General features: G+C 45.1%; 2 protein-coding genes across 5 annotated transcripts; both read right to left on the reverse strand.

Moving 5' to 3' along the window:
• Positions 1–350: 350 nt before the first annotated feature.
• On the reverse strand, positions 351–7,704 carry tefb (TEF transcription factor, PAR bZIP family member b). Of its 2 annotated transcripts, none has more exons than XM_058048842.2 (4): positions 7,473–7,704; positions 4,555–5,085; positions 3,351–3,568; positions 351–3,261 (listed from the first exon to the last, which is right to left on the reverse strand). In XM_058048842.2, exons 1-4 carry the CDS (start codon positions 7,573–7,575, stop codon positions 3,046–3,048), a joined length of 1,068 nt encoding a protein of 355 aa, XP_057904825.2. In that variant the 5' UTR covers positions 7,576–7,704; the 3' UTR covers positions 351–3,045. The 2 variants fall into 2 exon arrangements, with proteins under 2 accessions (XP_057904825.2, XP_057904824.2); XM_058048841.2 differs by lacking the exon at positions 7,473–7,704 and adding an exon at positions 5,437–6,077.
• A 534-nt stretch (positions 7,705–8,238) lies between these two features.
• LOC131103014 (zinc finger CCCH domain-containing protein 7B-like) lies at positions 8,239–17,050 on the reverse strand. Of its 3 annotated transcripts, none has more exons than XM_078797557.1 (22): positions 16,816–17,050; positions 16,558–16,617; positions 16,450–16,486; positions 15,423–15,620; positions 14,004–14,162; positions 13,844–13,912; positions 13,708–13,759; positions 13,457–13,626; positions 12,628–13,165; positions 12,277–12,338; positions 12,111–12,198; positions 11,813–11,974; positions 11,283–11,500; positions 11,040–11,140; positions 10,788–10,969; positions 10,391–10,476; positions 10,047–10,195; positions 9,879–9,987; positions 9,591–9,699; positions 9,308–9,444; positions 8,999–9,168; positions 8,239–8,679 (listed from the first exon to the last, which is right to left on the reverse strand). In XM_078797557.1, the coding sequence occupies exons 2-22, from the start codon at positions 16,614–16,616 to the stop codon at positions 8,493–8,495; spliced, it is 3,042 nt and encodes a 1,013-aa protein (XP_078653683.1). In that variant the 5' UTR covers position 16,617; positions 16,816–17,050; the 3' UTR covers positions 8,239–8,492. The 3 variants fall into 3 exon arrangements, with proteins under 3 accessions (XP_078653683.1, XP_078653684.1, XP_078653682.1); XM_078797558.1 differs by having other exon boundaries at positions 12,111–12,195; positions 16,558–16,631; XM_078797556.1 differs by having other exon boundaries at positions 8,240–8,679; positions 16,558–16,631.
• Between the last annotated feature and the right edge of the window lie 63 nt (positions 17,051–17,113).

Consider the following 17,113-nt stretch of genomic DNA (forward strand, 5'->3'; position numbering starts at 1 on the left):
CCTTCTCAGGAGCCTCCGTGCTTTGTCCTTGTCGTCCCTTCAGATTCCCAGAACCCCTCCCTTGCATCCTCACTTTCATTTCTGGATTCACACACACACACACACACACACACACACTTTGAAGCTGCTACTGTTACGCAACACTGCTCCCCTGTGTGTGGATGTGATCATTACGCAACAGCTCCTACTCCTCTGGAATACTGATGAGCAGCAGGGCTGATGCCAGGAGAGGAGGAGAGGGGGGTGGGAGGTGGGGGGGGGGGGGGTGAGTGTGCAGCATCCAAACAAAAACACCTTGCGTGCATGCGCTCACGTGCAGCCGCTCAATGACAAGTCAAGGTCAAAAAGGCTTGCCTTTACATCTGGATTTATTGGATATGCATGATACACCATACAGTAAGAACTATGGCACTGCAGTGTCATGTTATCCGTTTACGTGATCAGGACGATACAAAACACCCGACAAAGTCAAATCAGTTAGAAAAGGAGAAAAAAAAAAAGCAATAAAAACCTACTGAAATATTTTCTCTTGGAGCTACTTTAAACGTGACGCCAAACCGAATGAAGAACCCGTCTCGGACCCAGGTCAACCTTCAAAATGTACACATTAGCGCCACCGACAGGTAAAGGAAAGAAGAAAAAAAACCAGCACACTGTCCACTGTAGATATATATATGCAGCTATACGGAGGTTGTGCTTGACGTAATAAGTTCCACACGTAAAGAAGCGGACATCTTGTTGGTTGAACATGCAAAACAAATGTGCTTTGGAATAAACAATTCAAGAAGAGATCTTGCACGTCTTGCCTCCAGGTGGCGCCGGCCGGTGCTGCGCAACAACATCTCACATGCAAGTCTACTTCTCGATTCGATATTAGTGAGAGCGTCAAAATAAAATGCTACATCCTGTCCGACTCTAAATCAATGATCTCTTGGCTCGTCGTCAAATTTAATAATAAAACGTGTAAAGAGTCCAATGCAGTGCATATTTTAGTTTGAATGTCGATGCAAAAAAAAAAAAATAGTCCGTACTAAACCCTCCCAAACAATCAAGAGAACACTTAAGCACCAACTGATCCAGTGTATCTAGATATAGATCCATAAAAATAATCCACACAGTGATCAAAAAGATGCTATTTTTCCCCCAACAGGCCGCACGCAAGTATGCGAGTCATAACATCACAACACGGAATGCTCGGCGCAAACTCGCCCGTCAGAAGCCCGTCTGCTCTCGGGTGACGCGTTACAGACGTACAGTAAGTACACTTGGTGTCGAGGAGTCAAGACATCCATAGAAGACAAAAAGTACACCGTGGGTCTCATGCATTAGAGGATCAAAACTGGAAGCACAAACCACTTTGGGGCGTTAGAAAGAGCATCATTGTCATTTTACACACGATATTCATATCATTGAAGTAAAACAAGCCATATATATATTTATATTTATATATATATAACCCAGTATTATTGCCACATGGTCGTCTTTTCACGGTGAGCACAAAGGCTCCGTCTTGATCAAGACGCTGGAGGACTGTAACAGTCGACTGGTTACTAATTCAAACGGGTACCCAGTTTGGAGAGTCTTAGGGGGACAAAATTTGGATTTTTACTAAACCCGACCCGGTTAAACTCTTAAGTCATTGAAAGCAACACGAGTCGGATGAGGTAATGAGAGTACCCTGCCCTTTGTGTGTCTATATATTGAACAGAGACAAATAAAACTCTAATATATACTATATGGATATAAATCTGATTTTAAAAACACAGTTTACCCATTGGAGTCCCTGCTTAGCTTAGGTTGTTTTCCCCTCCATAAAAATCTGACGTATTCTTATATGTACATGACAATGGACAGATGCGTTATTACCATCAGAATAAATACAGCACTCATGGAGTTATATTTGGCAAATATAATAAAGAGTATTGGATTTATAATTACACAATCAAAGCCCCCGTCTTAGGACGCCAGGACCTTGAAACCATCATTTATTTAATTATGGATTTATGTAATTATTTATTTATTTATTTACAGGCTTTAAAAGCCGCCGCCTATGGGCGCCATCATTACACTACCAATGAACAGGTGGGGGCTTTGGCGCCCTCTACTGGCAGAGTGTAGTAAAATAAACATCCTGACAGACGTATCCCTCCGCAAAAAAAAAAGGGAGGGCCTTAGATATCTTCAAACCGGAACCGACATTTCAAAAAATACCCCGAAGCCATCTTTTTTTCTAAATCTTTAGTGAAGCTCGGGAAGCTGATCCGAGGTCAGCACAAGGACGTCATGCACGTTTTCTAAAAGCTATACCGTCCCTGCCACAGTGATGTAAAGGTACCAGCCACCGCGGGAATCCTCCGAGAAAAAGTGCAACAACGGACCACACACTGGAGATGACTGTACATATAGTGTGTGTGTGTGTGTGTGTGTTACTTGAAGGAAGAACTAAACGGACTCTCCTCCGCCGCTCCTTCACCACCTGAGGTCATGGCTTCCCTTCTTTGCAGGCCCAAGTACCTGATTGTACTCCATCTTGTCGCGGCCTCTACAACCTTCTAGAGAGTTCAAAGGAATTAGACACAATGAAAAGGATGACGGGAGCGAACGGGCGCCATATTAGATACACGACGAATGGCGCACATGCTTTGGTCCACTACAGGAAGTGCTATGCGGTGATTGAAAAACAAAAACGGACAAATGTGTAATCAGCTTGCCATATTTCCTGAATTTCTTGAAAGCATCTCGCGTTGTCCGTCATGCGCGTCTGCCCCCCCCCCGGGAGTGTCGTGGCCTTCCTCTCGAGTGAAGGAGCCAGGCGCTCTCCACAGACCTTCCCGTGACCACCGCCCCCAATCTGCCCCCGCCAGGGTGTATCCGCCGCTCCAGCGCCAGGGTCGTCGGACCTGCGACTGGAGCTCCACGGCGACTGGAGGCCAGCAAGAGTGCAAATTTGGATTTCCCTTGTGTGTTTTGTGTCTGTGTTGAATTCTGCGGGGGAGGAAGTTTATGTCGAATTGGTACTTGGCTCTTGGTACTGGTACCAGCTCCTTACAGCGGCCCGTACTTGGCCTCGTAGCGGGCCAGGATGTTCTTGCAGCGGCCGCAGTCTTTCCGCAGCTCGGCCACTTGCTGCCGCAACGCCGCGTTCTCCCGCTCCAGGAAGGAGGCGCGCACCGTGATCTGGTTCTCCTTCAGGCGGCGGGCATCGCGGGAACGTTTGGCGGCCAGGTTGTTCTTCTTCCTCCTGGACCAGTATTTGTCGTCCTGAACAAAGACCAGAGTGATCGTGACTTCTGGTGTCTGTCTGGTCAACGTGAGCGGCTGCGAAATGACGCCATGATTATCGCCGTTACCTTCTGCTCGTTGGGAACAAAGACTTTCTTGGCCTTCTTGATCATGGGCTGGGGCTTCAGCTCCTCGTCGGAGAACTTGTGCTTGCGTGGGTTGAACAACTCTCCGCCCGGCACGCTGGACAGCACCAGGTCTGTCGGGTCCGGCTGGAAGTTGACGTCCACCTCGATGGCGTCCGGGTCGATCGGAGAGGGCGTGTTGCGCTCGGCGCTCTTATTACCTGTCGGTGATGAAAAATGGGTCCTGAATACATCATGGAAGGTGAAATAACAGGGTGCACGAATGCGTCACATTTTGGTTAGTGGTCTCCAAAGCATGGCCCTGGGGTCAGCTTGTTATTTATTGGACCCTGGTACATTGTTAAATAAAATTATTTTAACAACAAAAACAATTATTATAATTGGATATTACAAAAAATACTGTTTCCGTTGCTTTTTGAATCATGGTCAATTATGCCGATTGGACATGCGATATTATCCCTGCTCTCCTGCTATATTTAGCTTCTTTTTACACTTGCAAGGCCATTCCAAATGTTAAAGTGTCACAAAAAACAAATAAGATGATCCCAGAACCAGAGGCGTCATTAGGCCTATTTTAAGGGGCTGAAGTCCCCCTAAAACGTTCTTCAGCCCCCCCCCAAAAAATTTGATATTTTTTATTTATTTTTGTTTGGTTTTTTTTTACAAAAAATCTCAAATTTTCACTCACAAATTTTATATAATAAGGCAAAAGCAGGCTAATAAGAAAGCCAATATGCAGACTAATAGTAGCCTACTACTACTACTAGTAGTAGTAGTAGTAGTAGTAGTAATCAGAAGAATAATGATGATAGTAATAATAATAAGCTAATTAATAGCCTACTACATTCATTCATATGTCATGTCATACATGTCTACTACATTGATTCCTATCCTGTGTATCTCCAGGGGGCTAAGCCCCCCCCCCTGTCCCCAGAACTTAGTGACGCCCCTGCCCGGAACAAATAGTTTTTCCCATTTAGGATCCAGTGTGATAGCTTTTTTCCTAAAATGATGTCAACTTGATGATGCAACCTTCAGTTTGACTGCGGCAATAAGACGTAGATGCTATAAAAAGTGTTGCTCAAAGGTCAGGGCAGGGGGTATATCAGTCTGTGTATCTCTAGATAAAGTTGTGCCGGTGTTTTGACATCCACTTAAGGACGCGTGGCCACGGAATTCCACTCACCAGGAGTTGGTTTGATGACTTGGACTGCTTCTGCTGCCACGGCTTCTTCCGGCGAAGATTCCTCCTCTTCATCCTCGCCGTCATCATCATCATCATCATCTAACTTGGCAGGCTGTAGCGTGGTGACCGTCACCGCTTCTTCTGGCTCCGGGGTGGCCGTAGAGGCGTCGGGAGCAGGTGGAGGAGACGTAGAAGGTGATGATGATGTCGTAGCGGCGGATGCGGCCGTAACCTTGGGGGTGCTTTTGCCTTTCCCGACCACCGGGGTCAGCGTCTTCTGCAGTTCCTCTTCCTCCAGGCTCACGGGGATCCCGTTCTCCAGGAGGAACTCATCCAGGTCCATGTACTCCAGGTGGAAGGTCTCTCCATCATAGGGGATGGTCTTCTCCCAAATGGCTGGGGTCAAGGAGGCCGACACGCCCCCACCGCTGCCGCCGCTGCCTCCTCTTGAAGCTCCACCAGCACTGCCTGCGCCGCCGCCGCCGCCCCCTTCCACATCTTCAGCCGAGCCCAGCTTCTCCTTCTCGATCTCTGGATTCAAGACGGGGGAAATATGAGTTATATGCGTTAATTTGATGGATAAAGATTAAGATTGGATTTAGTGAGCATGCGCACAGACACTGAAAATGGGTAAACCAGTCTGTCAATGTCACAGTGACAGTGGGCGTGTTTCACTAATACAACACCAACGTGGGGGCACATGACAGCATATTGCATTGCAAATGCGCGCGCACACACGCACACGCACACACACACACACACTCACACGGGAACATTGGAGAAACACGAACCAATGAATTCTGCACTTGGAACTTTTTGTTCTTTTTCCATTTCGTTGTCGCACCATATTTATAAAAAAAATCCCCAACGTGAACGCCTTACCGTCATCGCCTTCCTCCAGAATGTTAGGAGGCGGGATGTCCATAATCTTCTTAATCACAAACGGGAAAGCCTTTTGCTTCGCTGCTGGGTCGACGCTGGCGTTGGGTTGAGGCGCGACAGCCACCGCGGTTTCACCAGGCATTGTTAGCACCACAGATCCGGACGAAATATTAGACAATGTAAGCCTCTTCCTGCTCCTCGGAGAAAAAATTTACTAAGCTGTTTTTTCACTTCTGTTACGTTTTAGGACCCCCGTGTAGATACTATCGTACCAAGCTGCGGAAACTACATGGCTCTCCTTTGTGTTGCCCGTGCCCGTATAGATCGCTTATTGGATATTCATGAGAGAAAGCCCCGCCCCATGTAGCCATAGTAGAAGCTGATTGGCTGCTTATTCGGTCATGTGAATACCCCACTGTGTATGGCTGTTTTGACCTCTTCGTTTTCAAGAAGTGTTCAGTCTACATATGTCAACAAAAAAAAGTAATGGCCACAAACAGAGCCGTGGGCTTTCAAGTCACAAGCAGTCACACGAAGTCTACAAAACAAAAATAAAGAAAATGTACCCTGGTGCTGCACGCGCTCGCCTTCAGCAGAGGCGCGAGGACACTCGTGGCAGAACACGTGCCCCCGCCCCTACCCGCTCACGTGAAAGTACAAGCTAACACAGGGGGCGTGATTTCTTGCTGGTTGGGGCGTGGCCTTGTCCCTCCTTTGGCACGTGCGGCCATAGGCGATCCGGACATACTTTGTGCAAGGTGTCACTGCTCACAAAACAACGACGTATTGTGCGCATTTTAGAAAGCATTTCTTCGTTAACAATTCATGATTTTATCAAACGACAGCTGACCTCTCATCTCAAATGAACGCCAGGGACATTTTACAATACAAAACTGAAGAAACCTCGCATTTCTTTTTTTTTCATGCAGTGAAAACTTCCATCTCACAAAGCTTAGAGGTTCCTCACGTTTCCCTGCACACGATCTCCTTAAAGCGAGAGTGCCAACTGCAGTGTTGTCTGGCAGAATATTAGATATACACACCGTCACGCCGTAACAACACAATCATTGTGTGGATTTGGGTGTGTTTCTTGTCCACTTGGAGATTCGTCTAGATAAGTCTAGATAAGCCATCTTGATTTAAACACCCCCTTTAAACAAATGATTGTTGCAGGCTTAATCTCTTAAATGTGCCATCCAACTTGGCGGCAGTACGAAATGTATGCAATTTAACTCGTATTTATACTGCAGTGGAACACACCTCAAAGTATTTGTGTAGAAACATTAAGCACATCACCGTCACCACTAACAAAATCCACCAATACAACAAACTACAACCGGTTTGTGAACACAGCAGACTCCCACTTCCCAGTGGGAACTGGATCACGTTTGCCTTGTCCAGACATGTCAAATACTGCCCTCTAGCGGTTACACATAGTCATGCAACAATATGTGTACTGCAAGTGAATCCACATATTATTAACAGGACAAAAACTGAAATGAAACTTGGCGATAGTTGTGATAAATGATATTAATTTTAAAAATAAATCTACGCAGTCCTGACAGAACTCAAATGCAGGACAGAAAAGGCACGTTTTGTTGTGCCTCCTACGCCTGCATTCATTCTCTCAGCCAGCAGGGGGAGTTGCATTGATTGTTATGGGCAAACTTCAGTTTTCACTTTACTCCCTCTAACATTCAGCCACGGACTGACTTAAATATAACCGTGTTGAGGCTACACAAATGACTATAAACCAGCCTAGTGACTACAAACGATTAAACACGTCAGTAAATGGTCATTCTTCATGTTGTAATACCATACAGCACTATAAAATAATGAGAAATTGAGTGAAACATTAGGTCAATATCAATCTTACAGCATGAAAGTGATACGCAGAGAAAATTAACCACGCCAGAACATGTTCTACAATTGTTGACAGTGTACATGTTTTGTCATATTAGTTAACTAAGCATTCAGAAAGCACCCAAACACAGTTAGCTTGTCCTTTACGTAAATAAGAGAGTATTCCTACTTACCACCGTCATCAAAAGCCGGAAAGGAGAACGGATAGTCAGCCAAGGATCTGATGAGATCAGGAACTTCGCCCCTGTCTCCAAAGACGTGATTATATGCCGACATGTTGCCTGTCTTTCAGTGTGAGCGCTTGTTTGCTCTCAGCTTGAAGACTTTGAAACAACTTTGCAGCAAGTCACGTCACGGGGACGCCTGCATGTGCCCAAACAACTTGGATTCTCAGACATGCGGAAAGCCACGCCCCCCAAAGTGTTTGACTTGTGGAGCGCCCTGTCAGTGTCGCAGCCTGGCCAATCACAAAGTAGAGGGCGGGACCTAAACAGAAGAAAAACACACCTACTCAGACACATGGCTCACTCGAGCACATTTGACTCCACGCACGGCCGCACGTGGTGCGAGATAGCTGTGTGGGAGGGAGGTGCACATGCGCCACCTAGCGAGCCATGTAGGTACTGCACGATGTGAAGTGTTGTGGGGGGGGAAATAAAGCGTGACTAGCGTCAACTTAAAAAGTTGTCTTCGTTAAGGACATATTCATGTACCATGATATGTCACGAGGTGTTTAAATGAGGCGTTTATGAAAAGAATACAATTCCAGAGGAGCTAAACCGCAATAAGATATAATCATATAAAATATATAAAACACATTCTAGTCTACATAAAACAATTAGTCTGTCCCTGGGGTTTTCAATCAAATGATGCATCTTTCAAACAAAATGCAAGGGCAAAGAATCATTTCATTGAATGGGAATTTATCCAAAATTAGAGTTCTGCCAATCAAAACGCTTCTCAGAGTGACTACTAATGTGACATTTGTGCTGAATGTTGATATAACCTGGATAAAAGTCCATTTTAATAATATAACAGATATTGCCTGCATGGAATAAACATCCGTAAACTTTTGATTACATGAGTAACACAGAAATTAAAAAGGCACAAAGAAATCAGACATAGAAAATGTCTGCCAACGGCAAGTAAACAATAAAAATCTTTGACTTATCACAGTTCTTTTTTTGTGGTTCTTAGTCGGACTCTTGAAGTAGAAAGTTGTACTTCCCAAAGTCAAACTCATCAGGCATGATGAGCATGTCTTCCCTGGCTTTGGCCAACCTCTGACGCAGGATATCCCGCCTCTCCAACCACTCCTGCAGCTCCTCGGGACTGTGGGCGTAGTCACAACTGACGCCGTCGGGGCAGCCCCCTTCCCACCTGCCAACGCATGGATGAAAACAGGCGGGCGTTACTTCATGTCTAATGACGCTAAATATTGCATTTAGAAGGTCATCAACAGGTTTTCTATTTATTAATATTATATATGAATAGGTAATGTTACTTTGCTGAAGTGCACCTACCATGGTCGGGCTTGCCATTAATTAACTGCGACAAACGAGGGATTACTGTATCAAGCAGGGATGTTTTATTCAAAAAGGTAAAAATCTTGCCATAAGTTAAAAGGCATTCATCCAAAAGGTGGAAATAACCGATCATTTGAATGTGCCGAGCAGGTGAAGTGACGGCGTAGTCTTACTTGGAGCAGAGCCGGAAGCAGGAGCCGGGGAAGCGGTACTTCCACGTCAACGCCACGTCTTCTCCCTCGCAGCTGAACACGCGCTCCCTGTGCTTCAGCGTGGAGATGTGCTGCTGCCACTGTCGCTCGCCGTTGCTGTGCTTCCCACAAAGACGGCAGTAGAAGCCACTCTGAAACGGAAAACTTGGAAAATCAAACGCAAGCCCGGCAGCCATCACCTTGCTGGCGGATGCAGAAGATGTTGTCATTGTGTCGGTACGGAGTTGGACATACAGATCATCTCACACTCGCATCTATAGCACGACCCACCATTTGCTCAGCGCTGTCCGTTGGCATGACGATGTATTTCTCTTCCGGGGCCGACTGGCTGAGCACGGCGCCGTCTCCTTGACGACTGTGGGTGCTTAATGCCAACCACATGTCGTACATTTGCTGCATGTCCCGGACTAGAGGGAACAGACGCATAAATCCTTTATCACTATCAGGACGTCCAGTGGCCTAGCGTTTACAGAAGCGATGCCCAATGGGAAGCACAGCGGCATCATGTTGTTATGAACTGGTGCTGTCGTCACTTCCACCCGAGTGGACTTACTGTCTTGGTTCTTCATGTACATCCACATGTTTTTTTCCTCTTCGCTGTGGGCGAAGGTGCACTTCCCGCTGTAGTTGCATTTCTTTTTCTCCAATACCTGGTTGCACATCTGCCAGAAGACAATATAAAAGCTTTAAATACAGAGTCCGTGTGTACGAAAGATTAGGACTAACAAGACAGATCCGAATTGAAATCGGATTACAGTAGATCCCTACATTTTTGTACCACCAACTAATAACAAAAAACACAAGTAATGATGTCTAGAAGTCCTAAGTGACCGAGACTCACTTCATACTGCGTCGGGAAGTTCTTGGCGGAATGCGGCAGCGGTCTGACAGGAACCCATTTACTCTTATCCAAGGTCTTCACCAGAAGTGTGCATTGCTCCTTATTCCACCTGAGGGTGACATGGTCTTTATTTACGGAACCACCGGTAAAAGTGCTCTTCTCGCTTACGTGTGCTTGGCCTTGGCGCTGCAGTACTTGAGGGTTTTGTCTGGCGTGCTGAGGTTGCCGCCTCGCCAGCACTGAGCACAGGCGAAGTTCATCTTCATGTTCAGATTACCGCCTTTCGCTTTGCTGTCGCCGTTAGCAGCAGCAGGCGGCTGATGGAGCAATTGTGGAGGATAAAGAGCGTGGCGGTCACTTTGCATTTCTCATCTACAGCATATTTAAGTAACAGAGTGACTGGAAAGCAAAACACTGGTGCCCATATCGAACCTCATTTCATCCGCTTTTCGATCATGCTGTATTTTAAAAGGACGCACAGAAGACCAAAAAAGTCAGAAGCCGCTTCTTACTCTGTTGAATCGCTGGCTGCTTGAAGTCTCCTTCTGCTTCTCATGATATTGGGTTGACACTTTAACAATCTCATCAGGGCTGATGCCTGAAATTAGCACACAATTCATCTAATTCAACAATACAACCTCATTTCCATCCATCCAACAAGTGAATACACATATTTATATGAATGTTTCATTCAGTGGAACAAAAACCACGTCATTTTTGACAGAGCACTCGTGCTGGCTGTCAAAGTGTTGTGGGGGCTGTTTTTTTGGCGACATATTAATTCACTGAGTTGACATGCAAATTGAATGATCCGGAGCATAGCGGACGCTTTTGGTTTGTCAAACGCTCTGTAAGTAATGTGCAATTATAACGACATGATACCTGACTGCGCGTGTGCGTGCGTGTCACCTGTGTCCTGCTGCACCCTCCACGTCTTTAGCTCAATGACGGAGTGAGCGTAACGGCAGCTTTCCTCCCTCAGGCAGCCGTACCGAAAGACTTGCGGACACAATTCAAAGAGCGCCAGCACGCTGAGGGGACGTACTTTTCTGTAGTTGACGTTGGTGGTCTTCACTACAAAGGCTAAACACCTGGAAGGCCCAATTAAAAATACTTGATGTATCACCAACGTAATGAGTGACGGGCGTGTTGTACTCTCACTTGTTGGCGTCGAAGGAGTGGCGGGCATCCGCGTTGGAGCACAGGGTGTCGTTTTCCTGGCAGCGCTTACTGATGATGCGAGGTTTGCCATCATAGCATTCCTATGAACACAGCAGAAGGTCAGAGCATAGCATTTAAAGGAAAGCATCATGAACCCATACAGTATCTTTCACCCCACACCTCATCCACCATTACAGGCAACAAACAAAAAGTTGAGCTGAGTGACGTTATTAGCATCCTAACCTGACAAAGGAATATGAACATGCCCTTGTGTTCCTGCACGAGGCGGATGATGCTGTTGGCGGGGTCCAGCTTGACGGCGACGGTTGGTCCAAACAGCAGATTCCTATCCAGAGTTCCCTTCCTCTCCTCTGTCCAAACGTCAATCTCCAGTTGGTTGAAGGCAAACGTGCATTTCTCGCCAAACTTGCACAGGCCCACATCTCCGGACTTCAGCAGCTCTGCATGGGAGAAAATATTCAAGTAAGGAAGCAAAGAAGTCAAGGCGAACTTAACTAGAAAAACTATTTCATAAAATGGACAGAAAAATGACAGCATCGACATTGATATTGTATCCTGCCCCTAAACCATGATGTTGAACAATATTTGCTCTCAGGTCATTTGACAGTTGTTTTGAGGCTCCAATGGTGCAATTCTTCTTGCAATTGGCCCCCTTAAGTACCCTTTCTCATGATTGGCTTCACTTGCGTGTGTAGGGCAAGGGTCAGTCGGGGTGCCCAGACGTCATTGTGTTCACGGTAGATCATCATTACCTCTGCAGAGAACAAACGGCCCTGTGAAGGACGTCCACGTAGGTGGTTGTCGCACTCTGGTCCACTCTGCAGGACTAGCTGCCTTTTGTCTGCATAGGAGGATGTCTCGCTCACAACTGTGGACCAGGTCAGGCTTGTGAACGAAGGTGAATATCCCTTGACCTGAAAGCAATCAAATGTGTTTGATGAGGTTTCTGATTCATTATCATTATTATTGCTTTTTAGCAAATGATATCGTGGAGTAGAAATGATAATTATGAAGGTTTCTTACAACACTAGAGTTTAGAGCTGGACCCACCTCGGCGAGGGAAGCATGTGGAGCAGGCCTGCATGAACTCATGGGTGGCAGACAGAGGGTTTGAGTTGGACGTGCACGTACTTTTCTGCTTTATTGGCCCAAAAAGACTCAATATTAACAAAGCGAAGACGCAAATAAATTCATCCAATTCATAAGTAAGGCTTACCTTCTTGTTGCCCCGTTGGGGTCTCTTTATTGGAGAAACCACACTGTTGGAGGCTGTGGCGGCTGAGGGGTGGAGAATGACACGTTAGGTTTTGACCTGCCATCACAATAAATGATGTAGCCTGTATTTCTGTTACATAACATAGCTTTAGACTTGAGTGATATCAAATGTGTTGCCATCCCTCAGACCATCCATAACCCGAACCCATGCACAGGGAGAACATGCAAACTCCACACAAAGTTTCGAACCCAGGTCTTCCCGATCTCCTGACTGTGACCCCTGTAGTGAATTGTTCTGGTCTCCTTGGAGACCAACATGAAAGAACATATGGGTCTGATAAGTCATAATCACCAGCGGAGCTGAAATTGCAGAGTTGATCCAGGCCTGTTCCCACCTCTGGCAGTACCGGCAAAGTCGCCCTCCCACCTTCCACCGAGGGAAAGGAATCCAGTGAGTCAAGGGAGTCCAGCTTGTCCACACCAGAAAGGCATCCGGCCGGGGCGGAAGGGTCACAGGTGATCCCCACGGGTTGCAGCTCCACAAGCAGATCTTCTAGCGTCTTGTCTTGCTCTTTCAGCTCCGTTTTGCACTGATCAGCCTCGGCGGCTTTGGCACATGGCGGCGCCTTCGATAGCTCATCCAAAGAATCTAGCCGTGTGGAATTCAACTTGGGAGCATCTGCACCCCCAGAAAGGTTGTCCGAAGAGTCGGCGCCCTGGGGAGGGGAGAGGTCATCCAGGGTATCCAGTGAGTTGTGGCCACCAAGTGAAGTGGAGTTCAAATGGCTAATGGTCGAGCTGAAGAAGGCTGGAGGGAGGCGAGGCGTCGGAGCCGGAAGCGTCAAAGTGCTTTCTTTGCTGGGAAGTGAAGCTACCTCGAGGACGGCGATCTACAGCACACAGAAAGATGAATTAGGAGGAATGGGTGGTTTGGAGCTTCAACACGACGACTCCAGTTTAGGCACAGTACTTCACTGCGGCATAGATGCATAACAACCTGTAATTATCCATGATTTTATTATTAACAGATACATTACTCGTTTGTTTCATTTGACAGAAGCTGTGATGTTTTCTCAAATTCAGCCTTGCATGCTTTTCCAGACCTTCAATATATCTTGTCGTCAAGACGCCGTGGTTTATTTCTTATCAGTCTTCTCATAGCCCAAACAATGTATATTTACCTCGGCAGCCTCCCGTTCGTGAGGCATGGAGTCCAGCAGGCTGTCCAAGTCATCGCCTATGAGCTGACCGTCCTCCAACGACTCCAGGCTTTGCAGGTCGGCGACGGCAGGCGGGTGCCCGTTATTTGTTTTGGCAGGAAGCTCAGATTGAGGCACGGCGTATAAACTGACTGAAGAAAAAAAATGAAATGTTTTCTTCACAGTTACGCATGAGAATGAGCACGAGTGGGGGCTGCCATGTTGATACTCACCTGCTGCATTTTGACTCAAAGAGTTCATGTCGTTTCCGACATGGGCAGACACCTAAGCATGACCAGACATGAACACGTAAAAGGAATGAGAACGTCCAATGAGAGAAGAAGCTAAAACATGACAATTTTTCCTCACATAGGGCTTTCGTTTTTTCAGTCCCAGGTGATTGGCAAGTTCCTCTGCAAGGTCGTTCACCTGTTTGTCCTGTCAATAGTTTAGCACATCAAAATAAGCTAATTATAACAGCCAACCAACATTTGTCCTTTCGGAATGTCATTTTTTCGACCCGCTTTACCTGATGCGTGGTGAGCATACACTCCCTGGTGCAGTCGTAAGCCTCCTTGTACTTGCCGAGCTGCTTCAGGCAAAGGGCCTTCAAGTAGAGCAGCCTGTGGCTTTTTTTACACACTTCCATAGCTTTGTCACAGTCCTTCACGCACTCATCGTATTCCTTCTGCGTAACACAACAAAGAAACATTTAGGAGGGCAGATGGAGAGATTGGAGATGAAGGAAATTACCAGTAGTAAACATTTTTCCAGGCAAAACTAACCATTGGACTGTTCTTTCAGGATGAGTGAAGAATTCATGCTTTTAAAAGGAAAGGGGGAGTTCAATATTAGTTCAATATGTTGTGACCATGAACTAAAATCTTAGTTCTGGATTAGGTTTAGCATGACCTGACTGGCATCCAAAAGGGTTCTATTTTTGACGACGTCTTTGGATTGCAGCACATCATAAATGTCCGTTATGAACTCAAGCTCCCAGTGGAAATCTGTTACACATAATTACGGTATTGACTCAAATATAAGACGACCCCTCTGTTTTTCCCCACAACCTGGCATGTGATTTTACTCATGTTTTAAATATCAGAAATATTTAAATATCAGTAGGGTACACTTTGTCAAGGCTGCACACAAATAACAGGAGTGCAGATTATAAGGACATGATTGTGCTATTATGATGACTTATGTTACGGTTTATTTGTTTCAGGCAGGTCATGGAGTGGTTACATTGGCCGCCGTGATGCACAAGGGAGAAATAAAAATGAAAAACAAGGATAAAGCAAGACCACCATGTAATAAAAGTGATAAAATAAGAATACATTTATTCATTTTCCATGCCGCTTGGCCTACTTAATTAAGTGATGCCATGCAAAATAATGCAAAATCGTGTGGCTTTTTTTAATATTCTGCTATTTCCACTGTATGCAAATGTGCATACATAAATATTTTTGAGATTTTTTTTGGGTGGGGGTGGAAATATCACCAGACAACACGGCATTTAGTGTGGAAGCAAATAAAAGGCTAACCTGTCACTTCAATTATAATATAGAGGTGCATTTCAATAACTTGTTATTACAGTAATCCCTCGTTTATTGTGGTTCATCGGTTTCACACCAGACTATAAGTCAATTCCACACAGTTTTTTTAAAAATATATTGAATATATGAGAGCATAGAAAATCTGTTTGACTTTCTAAATAAGTTGAACAGTATTAGAGCCCTCTAGACATAAAATAACACCCCTATAATCACCTTTGCACTTGCATTACCCAATGAGAAAATAAGACTTGTGCTCATGTGTGTGGCTTGAATGTGTCATACTATCATATCAGATCTAATTCCTGGTTTGTGTTTGCATTATTTAGAATTAACCCCACAGAGTTTGCCTGAGGGAGGACCCCGATGGACTAAGTCAGTTACACTCATCTCACCATGCTGTGGTAGGCAGTCGCCCGGTTGACATACAGGCTCTCCAGTAACACCTGAGGAATCTGGATGCCCTCTGCTGAGGCGTAGTGGGAAACATTTAAGGCTTCACTGAACTCCCTCACTGCCTGACTGCCGCAGTCATCTCTGTACCAGCAATTGCCCTCGTTGAGAAGGTTGCACACCAACTTGATCAGGAAGTCCTAAGGATGGAAACATGTATAAAGTGATGAGAAGAGATTTATTCTAATAAAGGTAACTTTATTCTTGGTTTTCTTTGTTTTTCATAATATCATGACTTAATAAAACATGTTTTTATTCTTTAATATTCAACATTATCCATCTAAAATTACTATGGATAGAGATATTGTCCAATTCTCAATTTCCGATACCGATATGTGTAACACGACGTATCTCCTGTGGTGGAATGAACACATGTGTGTTGTATACAGTATTTTATAATACCGTTTTTCATAATTTATGCTGATATCAGGCCGATAATTATCAGATATCCCTAAAAATTTGCCTCCCCCCATATTTTTTCCCCTTAATATTATGACTCTAATATTAAACCTACATTTAGGGCTGCAACTCAATTATTTCCTTTGTGTTTTTTTTTTAATGGAGTAGTCTATTAGGACCTTGACGGACCAACTCAATATGAACCAAACGCAAAACAAAAATGTCAACCACTGACACCCAAGTCAAGCCTGATGTGTGCGGATATATTGTATTGCCTATTCATTTGATAATCAATGATTAGTCGATTAATTGCTGCAGCTAGGTTTCAATCTCTTAAAATTACTGCAGTTTTTTTCTTGTTTAGTTGTATTTTGAATACACACAAATTTAAAAAAGCCATGAGCGGCAACAGGCCCTCGGGCCACACTTTGGACACCCCTGTTTGAAACAGATCCAAGTAACCTGTGTAGTCTAACTTTGTATCTACTTCACGTTCACTAAAATGTGCATAGACAAGACAACAGAGTTTTCGGGGAGGATTTAAGTGAGGAAACAGACATAACATGTTACCTGGTAGCCTCCAGAGTCCGGAAAAGGCAGAGAAGACCTGAAAGAGGAAACAGAAAACTGTCAAATCATAGAGTCTGCGTTAAAGGGGGTTTACTTAGTCCTACTCACTGTATGAACCTCAGAGCATCACCTATCTCTTTCCTACGTTGCTGTCGTATGGGGTCCATTCTGGGAGAGAAAGACTAAATAATACGAAAAGGACGAATGAACAGTAATCTGCTAGCATGAACCTTTTTTTAATAACACTTCGATTTCTGTGTCATTCAGTGTAGGTTTCTCTTGCCGTTCGTCTTGATATTAATTAGCATTATGGGAAGCTTGATAAGAAAAAAATGGCGTGACTGACCCAACTCTAAAGCCACTTACCTTCCAAGAGAGGAAGTTTATTGATCAGGAGCTAAGTTTACTTTAGTGTAATTGGCGCGAGTCGAACTGAAAGTAAGACTTTCAGCAGTGAATGGGTAGCTCTGTGGCACAATTTTTAAATTAAAAAATATGTCTCGACAGCAGTTAGGTTTCGATTTCTCCGGGCACTGCTCCCCTTGCCTCGGTGCCGAATCTCTACTGCATTAGCCCTTTAAGACACGGGAGGGAAACCTATTTGTATCAGGAAGCACTTATGCCAAATAAGCACCACCCACGAGGTTACTTCCGGTATGAGCTA

This window comes from Doryrhamphus excisus, linkage group LG16, assembly GCF_037039965.1.
Source record: "Doryrhamphus excisus strain RoL-2023G ecotype Guam linkage group LG16, RoL_Dexc_Guam_v1.1, whole genome shotgun sequence".
Lineage (NCBI taxonomy): Eukaryota > Metazoa > Chordata > Actinopteri > Syngnathiformes > Syngnathidae > Doryrhamphus > Doryrhamphus excisus.